Source organism: Anas platyrhynchos, chromosome Z (assembly GCF_047663525.1).
Source record: "Anas platyrhynchos isolate ZD024472 breed Pekin duck chromosome Z, IASCAAS_PekinDuck_T2T, whole genome shotgun sequence".
Classification (NCBI taxonomy): domain Eukaryota; kingdom Metazoa; phylum Chordata; class Aves; order Anseriformes; family Anatidae; genus Anas; species Anas platyrhynchos.
The window spans coordinates 2,469,885-2,496,907 of record NC_092621.1 but is presented as its reverse complement, the minus strand read 5'-3'; the positions used below and the strand labels follow the sequence as shown (position 1 = coordinate 2,496,907).

The 27,023-nt window shown below is 51.0% G+C and overlaps 1 protein-coding gene across 7 annotated transcripts in view; it reads left to right on the top strand.

Annotated features, from left to right (window-relative positions):
• The window catches only part of CTIF (cap binding complex dependent translation initiation factor), a 120,532-nt gene that overhangs the window by 16,761 nt on the left and 76,748 nt on the right, over positions 1 to 27,023 (top strand). For 3 of the 7 annotated variants that reach the window (XM_038169921.2, XM_038169922.2, XM_038169918.2), the window contains 5 exons: positions 5,803 to 6,015; positions 9,337 to 9,420; positions 19,257 to 19,379; positions 23,791 to 23,864; positions 24,562 to 24,666. In XM_038169921.2, the coding sequence (XP_038025849.1) occupies positions 5,836 to 6,015; positions 9,337 to 9,420; positions 19,257 to 19,379; positions 23,791 to 23,864; positions 24,562 to 24,666 (566 nt within the window). In that variant the 5' untranslated portion in view covers positions 5,803 to 5,835. Of the gene's footprint in view, positions 1 to 5,802; positions 6,016 to 9,336; positions 9,421 to 19,256; positions 19,380 to 23,790; positions 23,865 to 24,561; positions 24,667 to 27,023 lie in introns of those variants that run through there. The other 4 variants (XM_072031636.1, XM_072031635.1, XM_072031633.1 and 1 more) reach the window with 3 other exon arrangements.

Below are 27,023 nucleotides of genomic sequence, written 5' to 3'. Positions count from 1 at the left end.
ATCCTGGCCGTGGGTTACCCCACAGTGCTGCCAGGCAGGGCACCAGGGCGCAGCTGGGGATGCCCCGTGGCTGGCACTTACATTTATTTGCATTTATTTTAATGGGATGGCTCCATCGTGATGTGCCGTGGCATCCGCTCGCTCCGTGACATGCCAGGCACGTCGGTGGCACGGAAATGTGGCAGCTGCTGGGCGCCTGGGCTGTCACTCGGGCTTTTCTGCATCGCCAGGTAGCAGAAACCAGACCCCAGCCTGGAAGGAGGATGAAATATATAAAATGCTCAGCCAGCCGTGGGTACATCGAGCATCTGAGAAGCCCGAGGCTAGGTCCAGCAGCGGTCGCTCGATGCGAGGTGTTTGGAGCTTAATTAGAAAAGGGTCGGGTCCAAGATGCAATAGTTTATGTTGCTGTGCTTTAGCTTTTGCCATCCAGGAAGCAGACAGGGAGCAGCAAACCCAAACCAGCAAACCCAAACCCTGCACGTGGTGCTGCGTCAGTGCTGCGTTGGTTCCTGCTCCCTGCCCCATAGGAGCTGCTCCCGTGGTTTGCCCCGTGCCAAAGCTATCCCCTGGCAGCAGCGATGAACTGCTCATTTCTTTCACCAGGATGCTCTCAGCGTTGCAGACAGACGCGCTGCTAATCACTTGTTGCTGGAAATCCGACGGGTTAGGGGAGAGAAAACGTTGCTGCCGCAGGAGCTGGCTGAAAGGAGGGTGCGGGAAGAGAGCGGGGTCGTGGTGCTTGGCAGGAGCTCGGACCCCAAATGTGGAGCCCTGAGTCCTCCCAAACACTGCCCTTGTGCTGGCTGCAGTTTTGGGGAGGCTGCTGAAATTTCTTGGGCAAGACGGTGGGTACATGGCGAGGGAGCAAGATGTGAGCTGTGTGGCTGTGAGCCGCAGCCAGCAGGGTCCTTCTGCAGAGGAGGTGCCATGGTTAACGCTTGCATTGCTCCCAAAACAAAGTGAAAACCACCCAGAAAGGTGACGGGGACCCTGGAAGCCCAGCTGCAGCGGGCTCTCGGCAGCGAGGGAGGTGGCTGCGCTGGTACGTGAGGAATTTGCGCCGCAGCTTCCTTTTATAGGATCCAGCTCCCGTTCCTAGGAAAACACGGCGTGATGGATCCCACATGGCAAAAAGGTTTCCAGCGATCCATCAGAGCAGCTCTGGAGGCTGTCAGAGCCTGTCTCACAACAACTTGATGCCGTGCTGGCTGGCCTGCCCTGGGATTTTTGGGAGATTGTCAGCCAGAGAGCGTGCGTCCTGCAGGTGCCAGGCTGGGTGCTGTGCCTCCTGCCCTCTATTTTCATACTGGAGGAGCAGCACGGGAACTCTTTCGGTGATTAGCTGGGGGAAAAGTAACAAAAATGCAGGTTTTCAGGCTTGGTGCCTTCATGTGAGTTTCTCATCCCATGTCTGAAGAGCCGTGGCCAAGTGGTTGGAGGGGTGGGCAGCACAGTTGCCACTTGCTGGGTTTGGTGGCTGCGAGTCCTTCTCATTGCTGGGACAAGCCCCAGAGTGCTGTATGGGGGGCTGTGCTGCCCAGGAGAAGCTGCCCAGCCCAAATCCTGCAGCTTTAGCTGCCAACATGCCCCAAAAATGCTCGTTCTTGCTGAGCTTACGTGCTGATTAAGGCTAAAACTGCGCAATCGGAGGGCTAAAGGAAGAACCCCATTTAGATCACTCTTTAAAATAACAGCTATTAACTTCATTGTAATGTATAATTATTATTAATCACTGCTAGGTCATAATAATGGGTTTGCACATCTATAGACTCTTTCTGCTGCTGGTTCCCTGCCTCGTGGTAACAATGAGCAGGGCTTGGGCTTTGCGGCCAAGGTTTGGAAGGTAGTTTGCAGACCCCAAGAGCTTATGGCCTTTGTGCTTTGACAAAGGACAGGGAGACAGGAAGACATAATAGGGATTTGAGGTTGTTCCCTGTTAATTACCATATAGGATACACCTCTGGGTTGGGAATCCTGGGCAGCAGGCACCGTGCCACCAGGAGTCCAAGGGGCAGCTGCTCCCCAAGGAGCTCACAAGCAGATTGAGCCAGCTGCCTCCCATCCCAAGGAGGGTCCTACAAGCTCCATCTGAGCTCCAGAATGGCTTGTGTGCTCGTGGGAACCAGCAGCAGCCCTTCTGTGAACCTGTGATTGTGGTTTTGCTTTGCCCAACATGTTCATCTTGCACTTGCTGGGATTTGGCAAAGCCCAGAAATCCGTAAAGCCAGCAGAAAAAAGCCCTGCGTGAAGAGGCTTCCTGAGGATGGCGGCCAAACAGCCCTCACCTGGGCATGTTTTGGGGAGTACTGGTGCATCTCTGGTGGAAGTGGGGAGGCCAGTTACACGATAACTGGGAGAGACTGGCCAGCTTGCTTTGCTGCCAGTGCCTGGACACCTGCTCTGGGGTGCAAGAATGATCCTAAACCCAGCGTAGAGGGTAACTCATCACCATAAATACGGGGCACTTCCATGGATGAGCTCTGCTTTCCTTTAGGGAGGTGGAGGTCCTGAAAATGACTCATCTTTGGATATTTCTGCTAGAGACCTGGCAATGTCTCAAATATGAGATTTGGGCTTGTTTGGTGCACTTGGTGGCTTTGCCCAAACCCGCTCCCTCTCCGTCCGTCTCTCCTGTTACAAATGTGCAAAGCGCTGCTGGGTACATGGAGGAGCATCCCAGGGCAGTGACCCAGTAAGACCTTCCTTTAGCTCCTTGCCCTCCAGCATCACCCCAAAAAAAAGGCAAAAAGCCCTCTCATGCTGCTGTGGCCCTTGGGGACAGACTGCCCTTGGGCCCTGCTGGCTGAGCCCCTCTCCAAACTGGTGACCCCCATCCCCTTCCCTGTGCACGGCCACCTCCAGGCACTGCCGTGCCCTCCAGGACGTGCTGTGGTCACCTGTGCTTCCAGCTCAGGGCTAGACAATGTCTTCAGCACTTCCTATTTAATAATTGGCGCTTTCCACTTGATAATTGGCACTAATTAGCTAAGGGGTGAGAAGCATGCCCTCCGCCGAGGCTCCATGCTCTCTGGGGCTCTTTTTTTTTTTTTTTTAATTTTTCTATTTTTTTTTTGCCTTCTTAACATGCCACATGATTTTGTTCGGGAGCTAATGTGTGATATTGATCTACATAATGAGCCTTTTTGACAGTCTGGGCACATTTGGGAATAATTCCTTGAGCAGACGAAATCCTTAGGCCAGAACTGCTCGTTCTCGGCAGCTTCCAAATGAAGCCGCAATTGTTCCGAAGTGACAGATGAGAAAGAGTTCGGGAGCTGGAAATTGCACGAGCTGGGAACAGATTTTTCTTCTTCCCTTCCGGATGGCATGTGACTCACTCAGATTTTGCTCGGTAATTTTACACTCCTCTCCAACCAGGCTGTAAATACCGGTTCCTGGAGCAGGGGAGGGCGAGGGATGAAATCTCTGTGTCCTCACCCCGCCACCCGCAGGGAGGGAGGAGCACGAGCCTTGCTGCAAGGCTCTGGCCCTAAATCCTGCTTGGTTCACGGGGAAACACACCCCTTCCCATCCCAGGTGCAAAAGCCTGGTGGTTTCTTTAAGGTGTGAGCATGGCATTCAGCCACAGAAATGGGAAGGCGTTTGTTCCCCGGATGCTCAAAGCCATGTGCAAACACCACGCGGCTTTGCAGTTGCACAAGAAGTAGCTGGCAGCTGGTCGATGCAATTCTGCATTTGTTCAAAATGCAAAAAAATAAATAAATAAATGCTACTCCCAAAAGAGGCTGTTGGCTCCCTTTGTGTGGATCCCCTCCTCTGGCTGCTGCAGGGCTGCATCGATGCGCTCGTGGCGCACAGCCCGCTGCCAGGCTCCTCCTGGCCCCGTCGTGCAGCAAGTTCCCCGGTTTTTGGGTCAAGTGCAAAATGCTTAATTTTGACAGCCCTTCTTTGATGTTCCTCAGCGTGGCCACCTGCCTTCTTGAGTCGGGGAAATTGGGGCTGTGCTCCCCTGTGGCTCTTGCTGGCGTTTGACCGCCTGCCAGCCGGGATGCCCGGAGCCTGCTCCTGGGGCTGGGGTGTTTTGGGGGAGCGAGACGTGTTTGCCATTACAGGAGATGTCATGTTTATTTCGCAGCTGTAGTGAGTGATCTCCACTAATTGCCAGCCCTCCCCGTGCTGCTTCCGTTTTTAATTTGCCGAGGCTCCCTGGAGGATGGGGGGTGCGGAGCTGCCGTGTGATTAACGAGGAGCCTGCAGCTGCACCTCGCAGCCCCTGCAGCTCCCACCGGGGTCAGTGCCTGGGGGGGACCTCCCCGGGTTCATCCTGTAGCCGTGCTGGTCCTCCACGCAGCGTGCATGCACAAAATCCAGTGTTTTTTGACATCGTGAAGGAGGTGGCCTGTTGTCTGAAAGCAGCGCTGGCAGGCTTGCAGAGGAGATCAGTATTTTGGGACGGATGCACAGGGCAGGCACACGTGGTGTCCACGTCAGTGCCCTCCGAGCTGCCCTTACTGGTGATGCCACGTTTGGGGTTTCAGCAGCTTCTCTTCAGCAGATGCACGTCCTTCAATCGGTCTGGGTGCCAGCTGCTGGGCTCCTTACGTCCCCACTCACTCACTGGCTGTGGGACAGCTGCGGGATCTTCTGCTGAAATTTTCAATTTCCTCTGTGGATCAGAGGAGGTAAAAGGGCTTGAACTCAGTCCCTGGTACCTCCTGCAGAGGCATACGAGTACGCAGGGGCGCATCCATTCTCACGTGTTGGCTTTGGAGAGGGGTTCTGATTTTGTTTTGCAGCACAGCTCCTAATTCCTTGGTGATCTGTGCCCTGAACGAGACTGTCCTGCTCTCCCAGTAGGGTTTGTAACGTGAGCCCTTGGGTAATGGCTTCTTACTGTGCCAGCAGAAGCCTGCACGTGCGCTTTTAGGAGAGGGCTGTGCTCCTGGAGCAGGAGCTAGAGGGATGGGCAGCTGTCAGGACGGTTAGGCAGCTGAACCAAGCCCTGAGAGCCGGTGGTTTAATTTGGCACCTGCATTTTTTGTATTTTGCACAGCCTTTTCCTCCTTTTGTTCCTATTTTGACTCTATCCACGTTCAAGATCTGCACGGAGAGCACGTGGCGATGTGTGCTGCTGCCTCTCTGAAGGCCTGCATCCTGGCTGGGCTACCTGCTGGTCCCCTGGCATCAGCCACAGGGGCAGGCACAAGCCCTGAGGTCCCTGTGCACCCTACAGAGTAGCATCCCTGCGGAGGCAGAGCGTCCCTGGGGCGATGCTGTCCCTGTGGGGACACGGGGCTGCCAGCCAGCCGGCTGGTGCAGAGCGCACTGTGGTGCTCTGCAGGATGTTTTCCCTCTTTCTAATGCATTTTTAACAAGCTGAGGCTGTAAAAATAGGTTCTGGTGTGGTCGCTGTCTCACCTCCACATCCAAACCTCCTCGCCAGACCGCTTTGGTGGTGAGGAGGATAGGAAAATGCTGTCGTGGCCCTTAGGTGCAGGACCACACGATGGGCTCGTGGACGTGCTGAGCCTCGGAGTATGACCGTGCAGGGTGAGCTGGGGTGCTGGAGCAGGTCTGCTGGTGTCCGTGTGTCCTGCTGGCATCCGTGTGTCCTGCTGGCATCTGTATGTTATTCTGGTGTCTGTGTGTCCTGCTGCACGTGGTGGCTCTGGGAGGCTGTACCGTGAACCTCCCCGTGCGGTACTGCCAAGGGGTCCCTCGGAGACGGTGGGAGAAAAATGCTTGCTAAGGAAAAAAAGGTCATCTGTGCTCGTGGGAGAGGCAGGCACGGCTCAGCAGCTGTCCGAAGACTCAATTTCCATTCTTTCCCCTTCCCAGGCCCCCCCAGTTCCCGCTGTCCCAGCTGCAGTGATGGAGAACTCGTCGGTGGCGTCGGCCTCCTCGGAGGCGGGGAGCAGCCGCTCGCAGGAGATCGAGGAGCTGGAGCGCTTCATCGACAGCTACGTGCTGGAGTACCAGGTGCAGGGGCTGCTCACCGACAAGACAGAAGGGGACGGCGAGAGCGAGAAGACCCAGTCCAACATCTCGCAGGTGGGTGGGCTGGGGGGGGCTGCGGGGCTGGGTGATGCCAGAGAAGTTTTTTGAGCGCAGAAACGCAGTGAGATGATGGGTTTGGGGCAGCTGGAGACCCCCCAGCTCTGCTTGTATTTGTCATAACGTGGTCTCGGGGTGTGCCTTGAGGATTTTTGGCTTCTCCAGGGTTGCTGTGTCAAGTGAAGGATGCTGTTGAGAGCCCCCTGCACATGGGGGCTGGCAGGGTGCATGCGCCTGGGTGCCGTTTGGGTGGCACCTCTATGCTGTCCCCTGGGAGTGGGTATATGTGAGTGGGGTCTGGCCCAAACGACGCACTTCTTCACCCAAAAAAATCCCACCAGCTTTAGGAAGAGCTGCAGAGACCCAGCAAGGGGAGTATCCAAATATTGAGAAGTGTTCCCACAGCCCTACATGCCCGTGCTGCTTCCCTCCATGTCCATAAGGATATTAATGAAGAGACAGAGATGCTAAAGGCATCAAAATCCCCCTGTGCCCACTAACATCACTGCATGTTTTAATGCGTACAGGTACCTGTTTGCTTGCTTTGTGAGCGTTGGGTTGGAGAAGCAAACTGCCCTGCTGCAGAGGGTGCAAATACCCAGCAAATACCCAGCAAGGAGAGCGATTGCTTAAGGGAGATGAGGTTTTGGTGGTGTCATAGGAGAAAAAAAAAAAAAAGAAAAAAAAAAAAACTTTAAAAATTGGCTTTTTATCTCCCACACGAGGAGAAATTAAACCTCCAGAACTGTGTAGGGGGGCAGGGCACCTCTTCCTAAGCCAGGCTTGCTGTGGGATTGCTTTTATGTATTAGTATAACGTATCGGCACGAAGAAATCACCAGCAAAAGGAACCTTCTAAAGAGTAGGTTTTGCTGAAGAGAGGTCTTTTGCAAATTGACGATCAAAGACATTACAAGTGGGGAAAATGCATTTAAAAATCGAGTGATCCCGAGCACTTCAATGGTGCGTTTTTTTGTAACCCCGGGCTGGAAAATGGCTGCGTTTGAAGTGATGCTTTGGAGGGGCATCAGGTCAAACAGGCAAGTGCTGCTTCATTTGACGTGTCAAGTTGGGGAACACTATTGAATTAGGAATAAATTAATAGTCAAAGTTTTATAACCACTTTGCAATTCAGAGGAGGCTTAACTCTGAGCAGGAGGGAAATTCTCATCCTGATTTGCCCTTTCCTGTAAAGGAAAAGGTAAATGAAATCGGGAACTCACTTAAAAGCTGTCACCCAGACTGAGCGTGAGATGGGAGCGTGGTTGGAAAATGGGGTAAATAAATGGGGTTTGTTCTGCCCAGACCTCTGCCCTGGAGCCTGCGTCCCCTTCTGCGTCCTCAGGACAAAAGCTGCTAGTTCTGGTCAGGGCCCACTTACAGTTTTTGCATTAAGATGTGGACCCCTGGCTGCCACAACCAAATCCATCCTGCGTTTGTGGGAAATGGGGACTGCATGAAAGACGCTGCTCTTTTGTTGTGTATTTTTGTTTGTTTGTTTGTTTTTAATGTCAATTTTAGGGATACTGCCTCGAGAGATGATCAGATTTTATTTCAAAAGAAAAATAGTAACAGAAGACTTGAGCACTGACTCTTTTAATTATGCTGCTTTTGAAGGCGTCTCAAGTTAAGCAGCGTGATGTGGTTGTACCTCAGACTGCGGGTCCCTACGTGGAAATATGATTTCAGAGTGACTCACCAGGGAAGTGCAGTGTTTTGCATTACTCAGGGCTGCACAGGGGACAAGAAGCGAGGCTGAGTTTCTAGATGTATCCTGCTTTTATCAAGCCATGCTTTCAGGGATGGACTAAGAAGGATTTACCTCTTGTCTCCAAAAGGTGCTTGCTTTCCCACCTGCCTCCTACCCCAGATCTGCACTAAGAAGTGATCTGGGATCATTTATTTCTGCTGTTCTCTTCCTGATTGCTCCTTATCAGAGCCAGCCATAAACAGGCAGGTATCCTGCCCCTCGCTGGAGTCACTGCCTGGAGCTGGTGCGGGCTGCACGGGTTTTCCAGGCTGACTGAGGGCAGCAGGCTCCCTTTCAGCCAGAGCCAGAGCAGAAAGGATGGCTTTATGGCTGAGGCGCTGGACTGAGACCAAGAAAATTGTTTTCACTGCAAGGCTGGGCCGGCGACTTAATCTTTAACTTGGGGCAAGTTCCTCAATCTCTCCGAGGCGCTTCCTCGTGGCCGCAGTAATGCTTTCTCTGCTGGAGAGGGGATGCATCTGGTGCTGCATCCCAAATAGCTGCTCCCAGCAGAAGGCTCCGACGTGCCAACAGGAGCTGCACATTAGGAAAGCAGCCTGTGAACGGGGTGGTGCGAGGCAGAGGTGGGTTATAACAGCCCACCGAGGGCCAGGCGTGGTGATCCCAGCACAGGGATTGCTTTACGTGGCTTTTGGGCTCCTTGTCCCGTTCCATGGCTTCATCCCTGTCTGCCAGGAAGCTCTCGGTTGGTTGCTGTTTCTGCAGTTTGGATGTAAACTTTTATTTTATTATCATTATTTTTCCATGGTATGAGGGCACCCGCGCGGTGACAGTCCCAGGATGAAAGACCTCAGAAATGGGAATGGTCCAAAAGGTTCAGTCTCAGCTGTGGCAGAAAAATCAAAATGATTTTAGGATTAAACAGTATCTTTTTCCTCGTGGAGTGGGTATCAAACGGCCCCAAACTGAAACATTTTGAGGCATTGCTGCAGCTGTGGTGTGTAACGTTTTGGCTGAATCTGCAGCACTGTTTTGTCCCATTTTGAAATAAAAACATCACTTTTTTATCCCCCCCATGATCTCTAAAGGTGCAGCTGAGGCAGGCTGGCTGCGCTGGCCCCGAGCCGCCGAGTTTGGAGCCTGCAGGGAAAATCAGGGGGTGTTTTTCTTGCAGAGCACCCTTCAGCTGCCCACGGCACCGTGGCTGGTGTGCAGGGATGGCTCTCGCAGATTTTGGTGGTGACAGCTTCTCCGGGAGCTTCCTGCAATTGTTCGTGAATCTTCCCTCTGTTCGCCACCCGCGGGTGGAGCGTTTCCCAGCCAAAGCTTTTTGAGATCAGCATCCCTCGTGTAAAAAGGAGCCCTGATTCTCTGGAAAAAAAGAGATGGTGCTGCAGAGGGAAGGCTGGGGCTGCTCCATGTCCTGACAGAGCCAGGGGCACGAGCCCTGCTGCCTTTTGCCAGCAGTCCCTGCTAAAAACACGCTTACCCGCAGGCGTGCGGTGATGCCCTTGGCCCGGGCGGTGTTTGCTGCGTGCTGTGGGCTGACACAGCAGTTTCCCCTGCCCGGCTATTATTTTACACAATGCCTTTCTATCCCTTTTACAGTGGACGGCGGATTGTAGTGAGCAGCTTGATGGCAGCTGTTCCCCATCCAGAGGGAAGGGCTCGTCGTCTCACGAACACAATCAGGTAGGGCTGTGTTTAGCTCTTCCTCCCCAGGCATTGCCTCTCTCCTCCTACTGTGTCTCCTGTGCTGCCAGCTCGGCATCACGGCGGTTCCCCCTCTTGGAGGGCTTAGAGGACAGTGGAGATTCTGTTTTCGCACACTTGAGGAGCAGCATTTTGGGATGTTGTGGCTGGGACGTGGCTGCACGTTCATCCTTGGGCTTTCGTGCACCCCTTTGTGTGTGTGTGTGTGGTTGTGTGCCACCCAGCCTCTGCTGATCAATGCTCCAGGTTTTGGGTGCTGGGGTCCAGAGCTCCCAACCGGGAGCACTGCTTGGGGCATGAGGAGTGGGCTTCTCCCCAGCACATCCTGGGGGGGCACTCGGCTTCTTGCCCTTCGGGAGCTGCAGGTGGATGTAGGCAAGCAGTGAGAGGCTTCATCCCTCGGGTCTGCTTCCAAAAGCCCACTCCTACAGAAGCCACAGGAGATGAGCAGCTTTCCAACGTGCTGATAGGTGCTCCAACCAAAAACGTGTTTCTCTGTCATAAAGTGGGATGTGCCATCTGTTTCTGAAGAGCTCCTCATCACACCTGTACGAGGGAGCTGTGTAGAGCAGGGAGGCTGATCTGGGAGCAGAGATGTTGCTGAGATCAGGGAGTGCTGTGGAGCTGTGTTCCTTGGTTATGTGTCTGCCGGGATGTTCACTGCACGCGGGGTGGTGGTGCAGGGAAGAGGATCACGTCGCTGGGAGGGTGAGGTGGAAAGAGGAACAAACCCCCAAATCTTGAGAGCCTGCGTTGTGTTGGTAGCCCTAGTGGAAGCTGGGTGTAAGTTGGTTTTGGTGATCACATGTACCTCAGTGAAGTGTATCAACCAGGAATTTAATCTACAGCATGGCACAAAACAAGCAAGGAGTGCAAAACCCCGTGAGATAAGGCCAACCTGCTCAGCTCCTAAATATATCCTTATATTTCAGGGGTGATGCTCCAGCAGTGTCAGCTGCAGGATGGGGCTCTGGCCCTGGGGCTCTTGGATTCCCCCTCCCACAGCAGGGGAAGCACCAAGGGGCTAGGACAAAGCTAAAAAATCCTCTTCCATTGAGGGTGAGGAAGGTGAGGGGCAGAGAAAGGGCAGGGAGAGCTGGTGGGAAGGAGGAGGGGAAGGGTGAGGTAACTCATCCCATCTAAAATCTCATTTTGGAGAGATTTTGGTGCTCTTGCCCTTCTTGCCATCCTACTGCCTACAAACATCTGCACGTACCAAAGACAAGTCAGGAAGACTTTACTGCAAAGAAGTGGGTACTGTACGCAGATTTCACTTCAGCAGAGCCTCTGAAGCTGGCAGTCATGATGGTGGATTCAATTTCTTGCAGCTCTGATAGCCGAAACATGCTGCAGCAGAGCCTCGGCGAGGCTCCCTCCCCTCCATCACCACCGTGTGCCAGCACGGCCAGCTGCTTGGGATTCAGGTGGGAGGCTCGCCGCCGCCTCCAAGCCTCCCAGGGCCACGGGGATGTCGGCAGGGCTGGGTTTTTCCCCATGAGGAACGTCAGAGGATGGCATCCCGAGCCAGCAGGGCTCCCCATGCACCGCATTGCTCTGCCGGCACGAGTGGTGCATCCGTCAGCAGCCTTCTGCCTTGCTCCCTTTTGTTCTCCCCTCTGTTTTTATTTTTATTATTTTTTTTCCCTGGGCGTTAAACCCTTTTGATCCACTCCGACACAGAGCTTGTTTTGTATATACAAATAACATCCGTATATGCCCAAGCTCTGCTTCCTGATCTGTTTTCCCTGCGTTTGGGCGCTCTCCCAGCCTGCAGCAGAGCTAATAATTATCTCTCTCCATGCTGGGCTTCCTTTAACAGCGAGTAACAAATTTTCCTTGGCACCAAAGAGGAGCTGCAAGCTATTGTTCTTCTGTCCAGGCAACATTTCTCTTTCTGTTAGTGATATACAAGTGAAACGCTGCTGGTGAGAATTCAGTTCAGTTTATTACTCTTTCTGGCTGTGGATTTTTCACTGGTAGCTTTAAACATTGGAGGAAGAAAAAAAAAAAAACAACACCTTAATAAGGTGTTTGTCTAGCATGTAAATTATCACTCACTCTTCCAACCTGCTAGGGAAAAAAGCTTACTAATTATTTCCTGAGGGATGTTGTTACCTTTTTTTTTTCATTGCTATTTTTTATGGATTTTGAGAGTTTTTCTTGGAAAACAGAATTCTCGATTTTCATATTTCATTTCCAGCTGGGATTTTTGTATTGTGCTTGTGCAATAGGCTCCAGTTTTAGCTGAAAAATACTTGGATGAGAGATTCCTGGAGGCTTCAGCTACAGTGGAAAGTATGTGTTATATGCTGGTGACCGCAATGTACCTCGCGCTGTTCTACCCCAGCGATTGGAAAGGGCATTTGTTTAGAAATCCAGGTTAGTCCTGGAAATGTATTCAGCAGCTGGTTCCCTTTCAGCTAAGGCGGAGTAAGTCCAGAACCACATTTTCAAAAGTAATTGGCTTCCCAAAGGTTAAAGGGGAGACGATGCCTGGGATCCCCCTCTGCATCCCAAGTACCTGGTGCCTTTGAAGCTGCTGTCTCCAGCATCTAGTGAGGTTAAGGCAAGTGAAAGGGAGGTTCCTCCCTCCCCCAGCATTGTATGTGTGTGCTGTGTATTTCTATAAACATTTGTACATATTTATAGTGTGTATGTTTATATAAGCATCCATAGGATGTTGTACAAATGAGTTCACAGGGGGCTGAGAGCACTCTGTGGGCAATGCGCCTGTTGAAGGGTAGTAATAAAGTGTCTTGATGCGGCCTGCAGTACAGGATATTCCTAATTTTTTTATATATTTTTTTAAATTTTTATTTTTTCCTGAGGTTCTCGGGTATCTGTGGGAAAGACCACCCCACACATGTCCTGTTCTCACACTGCTAGCTGAGGCAGCTGCTATTAGCAGCTGTGAGACGATTGGGGTCAGTGCCCCCAGGCCAGCACCCTGCAGTTGCTTAGAAATGGTGAAAATTTCCCCATAAACCTTTAATTTGGGTAATTCCTGTCCTCTGGGCAGTCCATGAGGGGGAAAGGATCACACTGTGGATCTTAGGCTCATGCAGGACCTCGTGGCATATGTTTTGAGAACTCTTGGCATGCTGAGAAAAGCCCAGTCTTGTAATTTCATTGTGTTTATCCCTAATTCTCCTCGTTCCCTGCTGTGAACACTAAGCCCTGCTGCATATGGGGGCTGGGGATCCCCCCTGTGTCCTTCAGCCTGTGGGGTGAGAAATGGTGTGTGTCGGATCCTGCCTGCGCTCCGCATTGCCCCTATGAGCGAGGGAGGCTTAGATAATGGAAGCATTTCAAATCTTTTCATGTTTGGGATTTTTTTTCCTAAAAAGACCTAGTGGGAGGATTTTATATAAATAACTCTACTTGCGTTCCCCTCGTGGGGCAAGTAGGAAGCGTTGAGACATTTCTGAGAGCAATGCATCGAGCGAGAGGCTGCCGGTATGGTATGCACTGAGGGATCCAGCGGGGCCATTGAACATGAAAGGCCTGGCAGCAGCCCCATCCCAGGCTCCTCTCGTGGAAAGGGCACTAACAAAAAGCAGAGTTTATGAGGATTTGTCCCAGTTCTCCAGGAGGAGGGAGAGGGGAGGCCGAAACCCTGTCCTGGCAAGGCCTGACCCTCCCTGTGGTGGCTGTCCCCCATCATCACCAAGCAGAAGGCAGATATCTGCACCCAAGCCTTGCTAATAGAAGCCTGAGAAGTTCCCACACCTCCACGAGATCACAGCTAATCTCTGGTGAGACCTCGGTCTCCATGACTCAGGTGCTGGTGTCCTCCTGGGACAGGCCTCGTGCTGTGTGAGCTTGAGCTGGAGGCAGAGGACGTCTCAGCTGCCTGCACAGGGGAGGTGTCTGACTGCTGTGCTGTGTGGGATTGTAGCAGGTCCCCTTAAAACCCTTAAGTCACTCTGTGTGGTCCACCTGAACCTCAAAGCCCCCTCTGATAATGAGCACTTGGCCTCCAACTGTATAAAGCCACGGCTAGAAAGGCTGTTAGGGTGCCAAGTGCTGCGTATTACAGGCGGTGAAATGTGCATGTCGTCGCCTTGTTTCGGCAGGTAGGAGGCTAGTGTTGTGGCTAGCTATTCCATGCTGGTCATCCTCAGGTAGAGTGAGGACCAACGTTTGATTTTCTGGTGTGTTTTTGGCCTTTGACTTGGCTTTCCCACAGGATTTGGTTGTGGCTGCCCTGGTGAGGATCTGCTGGGACACAGCAGTTGTCGTTGTCTCACTTCCAACACAGAAAGAGAAAGCAAAAGGCAGGGAGTGACTTTGGGGCTGTGCCAGCAAAAAACAGGTTGTTGTAGCCCTGCCTCACAGAAAAATAAATTAAATCTCCAAGTAGTGAGGTGACCGGCGCATGATCAAAGAGCAGCCCTGAGAAAACCCGTCTCGTAATGGCTTTCTGTCTGTGGCTGCTGTGACACTCCCTCTGTATGGCCAGCACAGCCCTGCTCGGATCTGGCCCGAGAGGAGGGTTGCAGAGAAAGGAATTAAATCGTTTAGCTGATGTACAGGTGTAGCTTTTGTGTTTGGGATCCGCCTTGTGAGTCAGCAGCTCCCTCTAAAAAGGAGCAGCCCTGTGGTGTTTGATTTATGCTCCCCGTGCTCTCCAGGGTTTGCAACATCCATGTTCATCTGGGACATGAATATACTGAATATATGGGAGGGAGAGGTCACCGTGACCTTTGGATGTGTATGCTTTCCATTCCCATCTGCAGCTGACTGCTGGTGGACGCAAGATACAAGGCTAGATGGACCTTTGCTCTGTCGCTTCCTATATTTTATGGTGTTTCTCCTGGCAGACTGGTTCCACTTCTCATCTGTACAAGCTCAATAGCTGCTTTAAGGGTGATATTCATTGTCCAGAACATTTGTGTCATGGCAGTGCGTTTGTGGTGTGTGGAGAAAGAAGGGAGGAGAGTAAGCCAGAAATCCCTGAGGTTCAGCATCTGGCCCATGGTGCTGCTCAGTTCAGGCCATCAGCATCCCCCTGCAGGCTGGGGCATCCTCAAGGTGTATTGTCACCAGTGGCTTGGGTTGGAGGACATCTCATCACCCTGAGCCACCGTTTGTGCCGAATGGGCAGAGCAGGAGGAGAGGACAGCCAGCTTTCCCTCTGTGCTTGTGCTGTGCAGGTCTGTGCCCTCAGGGGTGGTGGGACTGTGGCACAAGAATAGGTAAAATCTTACTTCTCCTGCTTGGAGAAGAGCTCTGAGTGGTGCCAAGTGTCTTGCTGTGCCCTCACCAGAGCAGTGAGCAGATACCATAGCTGGGGAGGATGAGGGAAGGTGGATACGTACCTGGGGGATGAGGAGACAGAGCCAGAGTGGCTGATGGAGAAGCACACAGTACCAGAGCTGTGGTGTACCGAGCACTGGCTGGATCTGGCCCCATGGCTCATCATCATATGCCAGAGACTTGCAAAGCAAAATGCTATTTTCTGATGCTTGGACACCTTCTTGTGCTGGCACAAGTGATCCTGCTGCAGGCACCCAGCAGCTTCTCTGTAGGAGGCTGCCCAGACCTGGGGCTGGGTTTTTTTGTTTTTGTTTTTGTTTTTTCTGCTGGATTTTTGTTTCAGTTATGCACCAGCTTTAACCTGCTTCAAAAAAACAGATGTTTGAGGTTGCGTGCATGACGTGACGCTTCCCATCCCTGGGTACCTGCAGGCACAGAGGTGCTGCTGTGTCCCTCAGCTCCTCCTCGAAGCTCTGTTGGCTGCAGGCACCCTGAGGAAGCAGAGGACACTCATGTTTTTTCACCAGCATAGGGCTTCCCGGGGGAGAGGCTGCAGCTGCAGTGTGCTTGGGAGCCTGGATTTGGGTGGATGAGCTCCAGCAGTGCCTGTGCTGAGGTCCCTGTTTAGGTCTCTGGCTCTGCCAGCTCAGCTGTTCTGCAGAGGGCAGGATTGTGGCTGTGTGGCCGGTACCCCCAGCACCCCCTTATCAGACATCAAGCAGTCGAGACACACTCCACCTCAAGACACAAATTCCTTGGAAGCCGAATTGTTTCCTTGTCTCTGTTGGTATATCTGCTTGTTCTTTTGTATGCGGTTGTTTTTTTTTTCTGTGTGGTATTTTTATAAGGGTGAAACTTCTTTTTTGTTTGTTTGTTTTGGTTTTATATTTGTCTCAATGCAATGCATTTAGAATAAAGATAGAAATCCATTCTAACTAGAAGATTTGCAGTATATTTTATAACTTTTTTTTTCTTAAAACCTATGTTTAAAATTATTAAAACGATTATTTCTGTTATAAATACTTCTTTTTCCTGTAGAAAAACTGGAACAGATGATCCTGAATAGGTCTAGATGAGCAGGGAGATGTTGCCTGAAACACTTGGAGCCTGGACACAAAATTCTGCCTCCTATAAATTCAAAGATTTAGCTTTATCGCAATCTCAGTGGCATCTCAGACCTGGAACTTGAGGCACTTGTGTCACAAAAAGTCCCTTTCCTCTGGCCTACCTTAGCCTGAGAGTGCTGTGCATCAAATGGGAGGAATTTTGTGTAAATTGGACCAGGAATCCCTCCAGGAATGCACTGTTTTCTTCAGGCCACTTACAGCTCGCGGCATTGCCAGCAGAGCGAACTTTGCCCATCCTTATCTCCACGTGGGCAGTTGCTGTGTTTCCATTTATTGCCTGCTCATCAAGGAAAGCTACTCCCCCCTCCTTTTTTTTTTTTTTTTCCTGCAAATGAGGTTTTCAAACTCACGCTGAAGCACCAGGAAGAAATAAGTCTTGAGCTGGCAGAGGGATCGGGATTAATTAGTTCATGCCTCAAAGAGCTGCAAAGGTGAAAATTGCAGTGTAAGTGAAACATATGATTATTGCTAATTAAAATGTAAATGTTGGATTTGACAGCTAGCTTCCGAAGGAGGGTGTCTGGCGGTGCTGATGTGCAGAAGCCTTGCTGTTCCCAAGGGGGAGCAGAGCTTGGCCAGAGGGATTTGCATGGATGAGAGCAGCCGCTGGGAATCACGCTCTGGAGGGGCGATGTTTGCCTCCAGGCCCCAGAGCTTGCAGAGGTCCCCTCTCCTGGTGGTGAGTGTGGACCTAGAAATGTAGCTGGGGCCTGGGGAAGAGCTGGGAGCAAGAACTCAGGGACTTTTGGGGTGTGGGAAGAGACGAGGAGAGTCTTGGTCTTTGGGGATGCGTAGCAAGAAGTAATGGGGCTGGATGTGGGAGAATTGGATTGGCAAGAGGCACAGACAAGGGAAGGAGTTCTGTGCCATTACAGCCATTTTTTTGAGGTTTTATCAGGCAAATTTATTTGTGCACCTTGCTGTGAGTTTCCCAAAAATGCATGGGACACAAGTGGGTGGCCGTGCTGCTGGCTGGAGGGTGACACTGCGGCGTCTCGGCGCACAGCAGGAGGGTTTTGCTGTGCCTGGCGATGCTGGAGGAGGGCTTTGGCTGCTCCGTGGTTGGTTTTTAAGGAAAGATCTTTACCTGCATGCTCCTCCAGCATCACCTGTGAGGTTTGGTGCCTCGCTGTTCTCAAAAACAAGTCTGTGGAGAGGGCTCATTTCAGCACAAGGCTTTGTTGGAGGACACAAAGCTGCTGGAAGTGCCCAGGAGAGGTGCTGGTGGAGGAGCTTTTGCTTTGGTAGCAGCAGAGAGCTGTTCAGCTTGGGCGATTAGTCAGAAAGTCAGGTAAAATCCTGGTCTCGGCTGTGCCGGTGAGTTTGAACACGATGTATTTAGGCTGCAGTTGATCAGACTGTCTGCAGTAAAAGTTGCTGAAATTTCCCAGGGGTTGCAGATTTTATTTTAAAATAGTTTGTTTTTAAATGTAAATGTTAAGAGGGATGGATAAAGGAGGGCAGAAAGCACAGAAGATGGGGAATTGTGAACAGGGAAGGGCCCCAGGCCATGGGTTGGAGCCAGGAGACAAATTCATTCAGTAAGAGCAATATCCACGATTTTACCCAATCACTTCATGACGTTTCTGCTGGTTTGTCTGGTGCCTCCAGACGTCGGTGCACGATGGCACCAATCTCCCTGTTTCTCACTGGGGTTTTATTGTGGCCAGCCACATTTCTGCCATTTGCATAGCTTCAGGCAACCATGACCAAAAGTTGGGTAAATACAACCAAATGGCAGTGCTTATTTTCAGCATTTCTTTTAAAGTGGAGGGTGTGTGTGCTGGCTCGCTCCCATGGCGGCACTTGGCACAGACATTTTTCGGATGTAGATGAACAAGATGCTCAGTATGTAAGGTAGAGTAAACTGGTAGCTAAGCCTCTGAACTGCTGGGTGGTGAAGAGTTATCTCTCCCAGCTGCCTTTTCAGCCTGTGTTATGTATTTTTCCTGTGTCAAATTCGAATTATTCTCACTTCTCAGGATGCCTGCAAGGCTTGCTCGTTCCCAGAAGTTCCCAAAGTGGCCACCTCCCCATGTCTCTCAGCTCACACTGATAGATTTTTATTATTTTTTTTCCACCTCCATGCCAATTTAACAACTCCCTTAACTGGGTGTCACTCGGTGTTCCTCAGCCGTCGGGATGTCTGGATTGCCAAATTGTGCTGGGGAGGAAAGGTGCCTTCTGCCACGAAGGCAACGTCTTGTGGGAAGAACCACAATTTCTCAATCTTCATCTAAATGCTACCCAAAAACGAGCTGACCTCCCTGTTTCAGAGCTGATACTGCTTGTAGGCTGCAGCAACCAGAAGATGTTTGAGCTTGCTTGGAGCTTGCTGTGCTTGCGGCTGGAGAATGTGCAGTGGGGTAGTGCAGAAATGGGATGAATTTTGCCTCCCGTCCATCACCTTGGGTCAATCCTCCGGGATCAGTGACACAAAAAAAAAGAGAAATTCATGTTTAATGGGTCCTGCTGCCTGCTAAAGGCCGAGGTGGCCTTGCCGTGGTGGTGGCAGTGCCAGCACTCAGGTAACCACATCTGAGAACCAGATGCCAGCTCTCACACCAGGAGCACAGACTGCCCCTTTCGTTTCCCACATTTTCAAAGCCAAAAGCTCGAATATTCCTTGCTCTGTGATTTCGGGTGTTTTAATCATCGCAGGTCACTTCAAAAGTCTTTTGCAAGCCTCTGAGAAAGGCAGTAGGAGCAATTACCCCGACACAAAAAGCCCTTTCTCCCCGAGCACCTCGGTGTGGTTGGGTAAGCTGGCAGGTCGGGTCCGTCATTCCAGTTTTGGGGTGACTCAGTTTGCCCCCGGGGTTGCTGAGTGAACAAGAAACCTGCTGTGTTTGACAGCAGGACAGGTGTGAAGAGAAGAAAGGAGAACGTGAGGCCCGTAACAGGCAAAAAGAGTTGCTTGGTTAAGTATTTTCAGGTAATGTCAGGCCGGTGAGCACCAAGTCTCTGGGCAGCCTGTGCCAGGGCCTTACCGCCCTGTGAGTCCCTCTCCATCCTTTTTACAAGAGCCCTTTAAGCATTGAAAGGCCGCAAACGGAGGAGTTGGTTTGGGTTGTGAGGGGATTAAGGACATATAAGCAGTTTTAGGGGACGTAGCGTTGCTGAACATGCGTAATTAATCGCCATGAAGCTATGGGAGGTAAGTATTATTTTTCCCCATGCATACACTAGATAACTAGAGCCAAATCTTATCACTGCAGCCTCCCACAATGCCAGCTCGTTGCAAGCTGTAAGTATGAGCAAATTCCATCCAGAGGCTTCAAAGGGCTCCAAGAAACCCCCAAACAGGGCCATTAGGCACGGGCACGTATCTCCAGCTGCTTGCGCACGCGGCCACGGGGGCTGTGGTGTTTTTTTGTGGGTGCAGGACGGCGCTGCCCTCAACTAAAGCCTGCTGTTTGTTGTTTCCAGGAAGAGTGGGATCACAGCAGCGGTGGGAGCGCAGGATCCCGGCCAGGGTCAGGCTCCAGACGTGGGTCTGGATCCAGGTCCGGCAGCCGCGGCAGAAGCAGCCAGTGCAGGCAACCGACCAAGGTACTCCTGGTGGCCACGGTGAGAGCCAACCGCGTCCTCTGCTTGCCCTCCGTCCCCAGCACCCTGCTTGTGTGTGTGCCTACACCTAGGGTGCGAGTGGACTGGGATGTAGCTGCCTGTCCTCCAGCCCCCAGGGATGCCCAAGAGCCACGAGCGCATTGCTGTTGGGAACGGGGTCTGGAGGCAGCTGGCTTAGTGCAGAGAAATGTGCTTTTTCCACTTGAAATCTTGGAGTGCTTTTATTCAGGGAAAAGAAGAGATGCCTGTAATTATTATTTTTTTTTTTGGTGAGTCTTCTTTACAAGTTGGTATATGGCTGGATACCACGTGGGCAGTGATAAATGATGACTTAGGGTCCAGCTGCTCTCCATGAGAGCCGTCAGCAGGGCTAGAGGGGGGGTTAACCTTCCTGCCATGCAAAATCCATGGGGAATTTGTCTTTGATTTGGTTTTTAGGGCCATTCCCAGCTTGAAATCCAAGCAGGGACCTACTTTTGCACACACAGGCGCTGATTGTGCCAAAAGTGGAGGACAGGCTTGGGAGCATTGGGCTAGTGTTCCTGCTCCATCCATCCACCTCTAGCATCCCGGAGAGCTTGAGTCTGAAATCGTGAGTGGTGCTGCAGAGATCGGGGCTGGGACAGAGGAGGGCACAGACCTGCAGAAGTGGGCTGTTGCTGGAAAGCCACGGACCTTTTTTGGGGGAATGTGGCTCGACATATCCCTGTGTCTTTGACCAGGGATAGCACCGTCTTGCTCAAAACGTCCGTATTTTTCTCAGTTTTGATGAACTGGTGTTTTTCAACAAAAAGCCTTCAAGCAGAGCCTTTTCAGACAGCTCAGTGTCTGTGGGCTCTTCTCTGTTTTTTTGTGTTTTTTTTTACCAAATGCATCCACGGGTTGTAGGCAGCCTAAAAGGAGGAGACATTGGGGAATCTGTACAACTCCAAAAATCCTCCTTAAAAGTAGCATGACACAGAATAATCCCCGAATACACCCCACAGACAGCACTGAGGCTCGGCCGACCGCTGGGTGCTGTTCCACATCTGTGCAGAGCGTGGCGAGGAGCTGCTGTTGCAGTCGTGGGGTGAGGAGCGTGGTTCTGTGCCTGGCCTGGTTTGCTGAAGAGTGGTCATGAGGAGTGGCGAGAGAAACCGGCGTGACACTCAGCTGGCTTTTGAAAGGCGGCCGCACGCGTTTCAGCGCCGACTTTGTGGGGAATTTGCTGAAGCTGCATGCATAAATGAGCAGTCAGAGTCCATGTGGCTCCATCCCTGCTTCTGTGTGCACTCCCAGGGGCTGGGCAGTGATGGGTGCAGGTTTTAGGCACCTGGGTGTGCTCACGGGTCTCCAGGACAGGTTACAAAAACATGTTTAAACCATCCTGGGGGGAGGAGCTGCCTTACCGAAGCTGGGATGCCTCTGAGCACTTGTGACGTCCTCACCACCATCTCTCCCAGTCATCGTTCCTAGTGGCTTAATTAATTTTCGGCAGTCCTAACCCCTTCTCATTGAAAATTATTATCTAAAGCTGAGGGTTGGGTCACGGGGAGCTTCAAGTTAAAACTGCTCACTGTTATAATTGCAGTCCTGGGGGAGCTGCCAGCAAGTAACTTCTATTCTTAAATACTTTTTTTTTTTTTTTTTTTTTTTTTTTTTTACCCTGGACTTGAGAATTTGCCTTTTTAAAGCCTTTTTGTAGAGTCCCAGCACCGGGCTGGGATCTGGGTATCAAGGAGGGCACGGATGCTGCTCGCTGCTTTTTGGTGGCTCTCCTGGGCTCTGTTCCTTCAGGATAAAGGCTGTCATCCCATCTGGCAAGGGCGTTTGTCTCGAAGTGACCGCGGTGACTCACAACTTACTGGCACATTGCATTATCCTTTGGCCCCGGCGCCGTCCCCGTGGAGCCAGGCCGACACCTGGAGCATCTCCCAAAGGTGATGGGGATGTGGCGTGGCCAGGACCAGGAGCTGCAGCCCCGTTGGGGTGGGAGCATCCATCCGCTGCCCCAAGGCTTGCACCCGTCTGACCTCCTCACCACATCCCCACAGCTGCTGGGAATTGGGGCTGGGCCAGCCACGTCCAGACAGGTTTGAGGCAGAGCTCCAGGGGCTCCTTGCTTGGTTTCAGGGCTCAAAAAGGGCTGAGCTGAATTTCAGCGACAGTTCTAGGACACAACCTGTTGCATTAGGAACCCATTCCCACGTTATCATAACCTGTGTCTGTTTAAAGCTGTGGTGGCTGATTTATCTCATCCTCACTGCAACCGGTTGCACACTCTCACGCTTTTTCCCTGAGCCACAATAGTGAACTCCTAGGACATCCTACGGTAGGTTGTTCATTAATAGGTAATTAAATATCCAGTGTCTGCAGAAATGGGAGGAGAAATGAATCTGTCTGCAGGAAGAGGTATTTCTTCTCTGGGTGAAGACCAAAGAAGGAATAAAGACTAAAGATGCTATAAAGACGTGGACATCTCTGTTTTCATTATGCTGCATGACGATGCCTTTAAGTATTTAGAGAATTAATTTCTCTCCCTGCCGAGAGAATTTTTGCTCACGTTTGCTCAAAATAAAATCTCTGCTTCCGTAATTGTCTGTGGGAGTTTCATACTTTACTTGTAGTTTATTTCTGTGCAGACATCTTGACCTGCAGATCGCTGGAGGTTAAAGTCATAATCTGTACGCCCCTTAAAGGAGACATTAAAAAAAAAAAAAAGGAGCAATGCCCCTGTTTGAGTATCTGTCATCTAAACTGTTTGTTGTGCTGGGAATGGCTCTGTAATCTGTCTGTGGCGTGCGCTGACAGTGTGTGTCCTTGTTGGGAGAAGGCTCCTTACTTCGTGGCAAACTGGGGTCTGGGACTTCACTGAGAAGCACTCAGATTTTTGTGGGTTTTTTGTGTGTGTGTTTTTTTTTTTATGTGTGTGTCTTGTATATTATCAATATTTGGAAACAGCAGTTCCTCAGGAAAGCTGCACGTGGACAGAAGAAATATTTTTTCATATTAATCTTTGATGATAATTGTTGTCTGCATGACGGTTTATCGTGGTTTCGGGTATGTGTGATCTCAGTAAATATAGCTTGCCCGTCGGAAACAGCAACCTTGAAGAAAACCACCAGAAATACTGCAGCAGGGCAGTGCTTATAATCACTCGTGCTTGCAATGGCTAACCATTTTGAAGGTGCTCTCAGTCCCTGATGGGCCCTCGTTGTGAGGGTGTTATGGGTGTGAGGAGATGAACCTGCTTTTTGTGCCTGTGCTGAGGCTGAAAGCAGCCTGGAATTGTTTTGGCAGAGTCTGGTTGTGTGGTGTCCCTTGGGAATTGTAGGACAGGGAGCGTTTGGATGCCACGCTCTCCAGCACAGCTTTAGCCAGAGCTGGACCATTTGGGCTGGAATACTTCAAAAAGGGCAGCCTGCTTATTTTGGGGAGCCATTGTGTATTTGTAGGTGGAGGTCGGTGAGCATAAAGGGGCTGTGAAGGACGAGAAGCAGTCTGGGGTCCTTGCTTTGGATGCTGCTCCTCCGAGCTGCTCATTTTCCAAAAAGCAGCTGCGCTGCAAAATTAGAGGCACTTTGTGGCTTATTGGAGGCTTCTCATAATTCCTGTCTGATTATACTGTAAGGCTTCTTGGGGGGGATAAAAAAACGTTCCTGCAAGCTCAGCACGATGCTGTCTGATGGTTTGTGTGGCCGCTCCCTAGCAATTCCTCCCAGCCCCAGTCCTACAGCCTGCGTGCACCGTGTGCTCCCCTCTGCAATGCCAGGTTTTGGGGACAGCGGCAGCTGGGGTCTGGCAGGAGTTTCAGCACAGGGTTATGTCTCACCACGAGGATTTAATGCAGCAAAGCCAGGTCGTGTCAGCATGACTCCTTGAAGAAGCAGTCAGTGCTGTGCTGAAATCCTGGGGTGCTCGGAGGGTCCTTGGGCAGCTCTGCCTCGTGCATCGCTGGTGGTTGGCTTTCTGCTTGCTGGAGAGAACTCCTGGAGCTGTTAAAGAGCCATGTGGGCCTGGGCACCTGGCTTTAGGGGGCTCTCCTTGACCTCGGTTGGACCAGATGACCTTGGAGGTCCCTTCCTATCTCAATCAGCCTGGATTTCCGTGGTGCTGGGCATCCTCGTGGGCAGCATGCCAACCTGCACACTGCGTCTTGGTGGGTCTTGGGGGTCTTGTGCCCACGTGGAGTGTGGCCAACAACAACCAACGTGTTGTCTGCTCCATGTCATCCACAGCTGTGTGTCCCAAAGACCAAAACCGTGTGTCTCCCTGCCTTCGCACTGTGCTCTTGTGGGGAGCGAGGGGGCTGTGTTGGGCTGGCAAGGAGCTGTGCCACCTCCTGGCTGGCACGGCACAGGCTGGGCAGGGCTGGACACCTTCTGCCAAGTAACCACCTCTCCCTCCTTCCTAGAATGGCAACAAGGAGGGCTCCCTTGACATGCTGGGCACTGACATCTGGGCTGCCAACACCTTCGACTCCTTCAGGTAAGCTGATCTGAACGCGCTCTGAGAGGAGGGTTTGTGCGTGTGCCCGTCCTGGGGGTGCCCAGCTGGGTGCTGGCCTCACCTCGCTCCTCCTCGGCATTTAGTCCTTGGCACTCAGCACAAAATACCTACTCAAAGCATCGTGTCTGCTTAGGAGAGGTTTGAAGCCCAAACATCTGAAAAAGGTACTAATAGGATAGTTTGTGGGCACCCCAGAGCTGCACTGGTGAGACCGATGCAGCTATGAGCTTCAGCATGGGGAAAGCAAGTGTGCTGCCCATCTCGAGCAGTGAAACACTCTTTCTGTCCAGTCGTATGCATTTGTGTGCCGTGCCTGAAGCACTGCAGGAGTTGTGTTCCCACCTGGGACATGCTCCAGGCCCCTAGAGCAGAGAGAGCATCTGCACTGCATGGACTGGACCAGCCTCTGCTGCAATACTCCCTTGCTATAAAAAGCAAGTGCAGCTAGCAAGGTGTTTGCTGCGTCATGATGCATCATAAGTCTACATCAAATCTCTGGGCTTAGCACACCACAGCAACATAAAGGTCGGAGGCCGGTGAGAGCAGAGAGAGGTGCCTCCAAAGTACCAGTGTTCCTCGTCTGCAGGCTGGTGTGGGCCATCAGCTCCTCAGCGAGGTTGTGTGTAATTAGGAGGGCACTCACTGTCTTGGTCTCTCCTTGGTTTTCCTCTCCTAGCGGTGCAACGTGGGACTTGCAGCCTGAAAAACTAGATTTCACGCAGTTTCACAGGAAGCTCCGGAACACCTCCAAACACCCACTGCCTCACATAGATAGAGAAGGGTGAGTACTGTGCACATGCATAGCTATCCTGAAATAAATGGTGATGCTCGAGATGTGTAACCTCTCCTTTGCAGTGGCAATGCTGGCATGACCCACACAGAAGACCTGGTAAAGATATGTTGGGCCATATATTGGGGCTGAGAACTTCATAATCAGTCTCTTTGGCTCCTCTATCAGCCAGCTCTGGGTTAGAGCAGAGCTGTTTGCTGTGTTTTGCATTGCTTGGAAGAGTTCAGCTTTTAAACTATGCTGGATCCAAGCTATGGCTCCTAGATTTAAGCATCTCTGAATACTGGGGGAAGGATCCTGGTTACAGCTACAATGAGTGGAAGGGCTTCTGTTGTTCTCCCCAGCAAGACTTGAGGGAAGAGCAGAGCATCAACATGGGCCATCTAGATCAAAATGTTCATTCCCTACCTGCTAGGCATGAACTACACGAGCATTAAGCAGCTCGTCTTGGTGGTTACAGCCTCCAGGGCTTTCACATTTCTTCTGGATTCTTTGGCTGTGCATTGGTCAGGCTATGTACATGGGCATACAGACACCAAAAGATTCACTGGTGCTGCTGAAACTGGTGTTTCTCTGCAGATTCTGCCACTTGAGAAACTCTCAGCTTGGTTTCCCCTCTCCTTGTCACTCAGTCCAAGTGCTTAACGCACTGGCAGCGCTGTTCTCGGGTACAGGCAGTGTTACCTGTTCCCTTATCCCAAGTTATGACAAGGCTTCAGCTCATTGCTGATGGAACTCGCTGCACATCTCAGCTAAAGAAAGAACAGAGGAAGTGCCATATCCATGTTTTATATAGTAATTTTTTTCTTTCTTTTTTTTTTTTTCTTAGTGATTAGTCATCTCCTGCCCATAGAAGATGACAAAAATAAGAATGGGTCTAAAAGATGGGGCTGGGAAGGCTACAAATGACTTCTCAGTGCCATTTTAGGCATAGGGATAGAAATCTTTCAGCAAAGTTTCTCTGTTGGTTCATACTTTGGCAAAACCAGTTTACCAATCTGGGCTCACGGTCCAGCCCAGGCTCAGCATCTGCAGGAGGCTCCCATATCTGTTGGTGACAGGTGACAGGCAAACTCACATGATTGTGTAAGTCTTTTTTCTGCACTGTAAATATTTATGATTTACAATTTTCAGAATATTGAAAAAAAAAACAAAAAACAAACATGAGTAACACTGAATTTCAGACTCTCTAAGTGCCTCAGTAAGCAACAGCTCCTATTTGCCCCTACAGATGGTTTTGAAGCATGGGATGAGGGACCCTCTGTAAAATAAGACGTAATGGCTCCGTGGTTCAGGGCGCTTGCCAGGTGGTCCTAACAGAGAGACCTGTTGTGTACAGCAGCAATTTCATGTGTGGTGGAAGTCGCCTGTTGAGCACACCTGATTTTGCACAAAGCAATTAAGGCGTTAGCTAAATGCCAGTCCTCCACTGCCTTGGCTTAGTCCCCTGTTGCTCTTACACAACCTCACAAATCTGTGGTCTGCCCCACTGGGCTGTGGAGGTTTCCATTCAGCTTGCTGTTCTTCAGGTTTGGTGTTTTAGCACGTTTCAGTCTTTCATTTTACATTTACTGTAATTCCACCAATATTAGTTGTTCATCGGACTTAAAGACACTGGATATTTGCACCTGCAGCGGTCAGAGTTTCTGCCTACTAAGCTGTTGAACAATATCTTGTCGCTAATTGACCACAAAATACATCATCATTTGTGCGTAATAAATTACCCAAATTCTTTGTAAATGCAGATGAACAATGTGTACTGACCTTTTCTTTATTGTTTTCATTTTCTCTGCATTCAGCTAGTAGCAGGCTTTATGTGATCAATTTTTTTCATTTCTTGATACAAGCAAAGCTGGCTAATTATTCTTACCCTGTCAACTATGTACTTGGCCTGTTAGTACTTGGCTTCTCACCCCGATTTTTTTGTGTTTCAAAATGTGTGTTTGCATTCATATTGATTGCTGTTTACTGCTTTTCTCCTGTTTGAGATCTGTGTTTGTGCTCACTCGCCGCCACCTTTCCCAGCAGGGGAACAGGAGCTCCTGTGGAGGCTGGCAAACGAGCAGCAGTTCAAAAGAAGCGTTTTTCATTAGGTTCTTCTGTCCCCATTTTTTCTTCCTGGTGGGCTGTTTAGTTTTGCTCGGTCTGGGACTTGAATCATCTAAAACTACTGCTCAGGGCTGCCTTTGGTTTTCTCACTGCTGGTGTTACCAAAAGCGTTTTAATGCTGTGGCGAATGGGTAGGCACTGGTGCAGGGGATAGGGCTGGGAAAAGCATTTCATCTGGCATTAATGGCTCTGTGCCCACGTGGGAGTGTTTTGGAGACGCAACCTACTCGCTTCAGAGA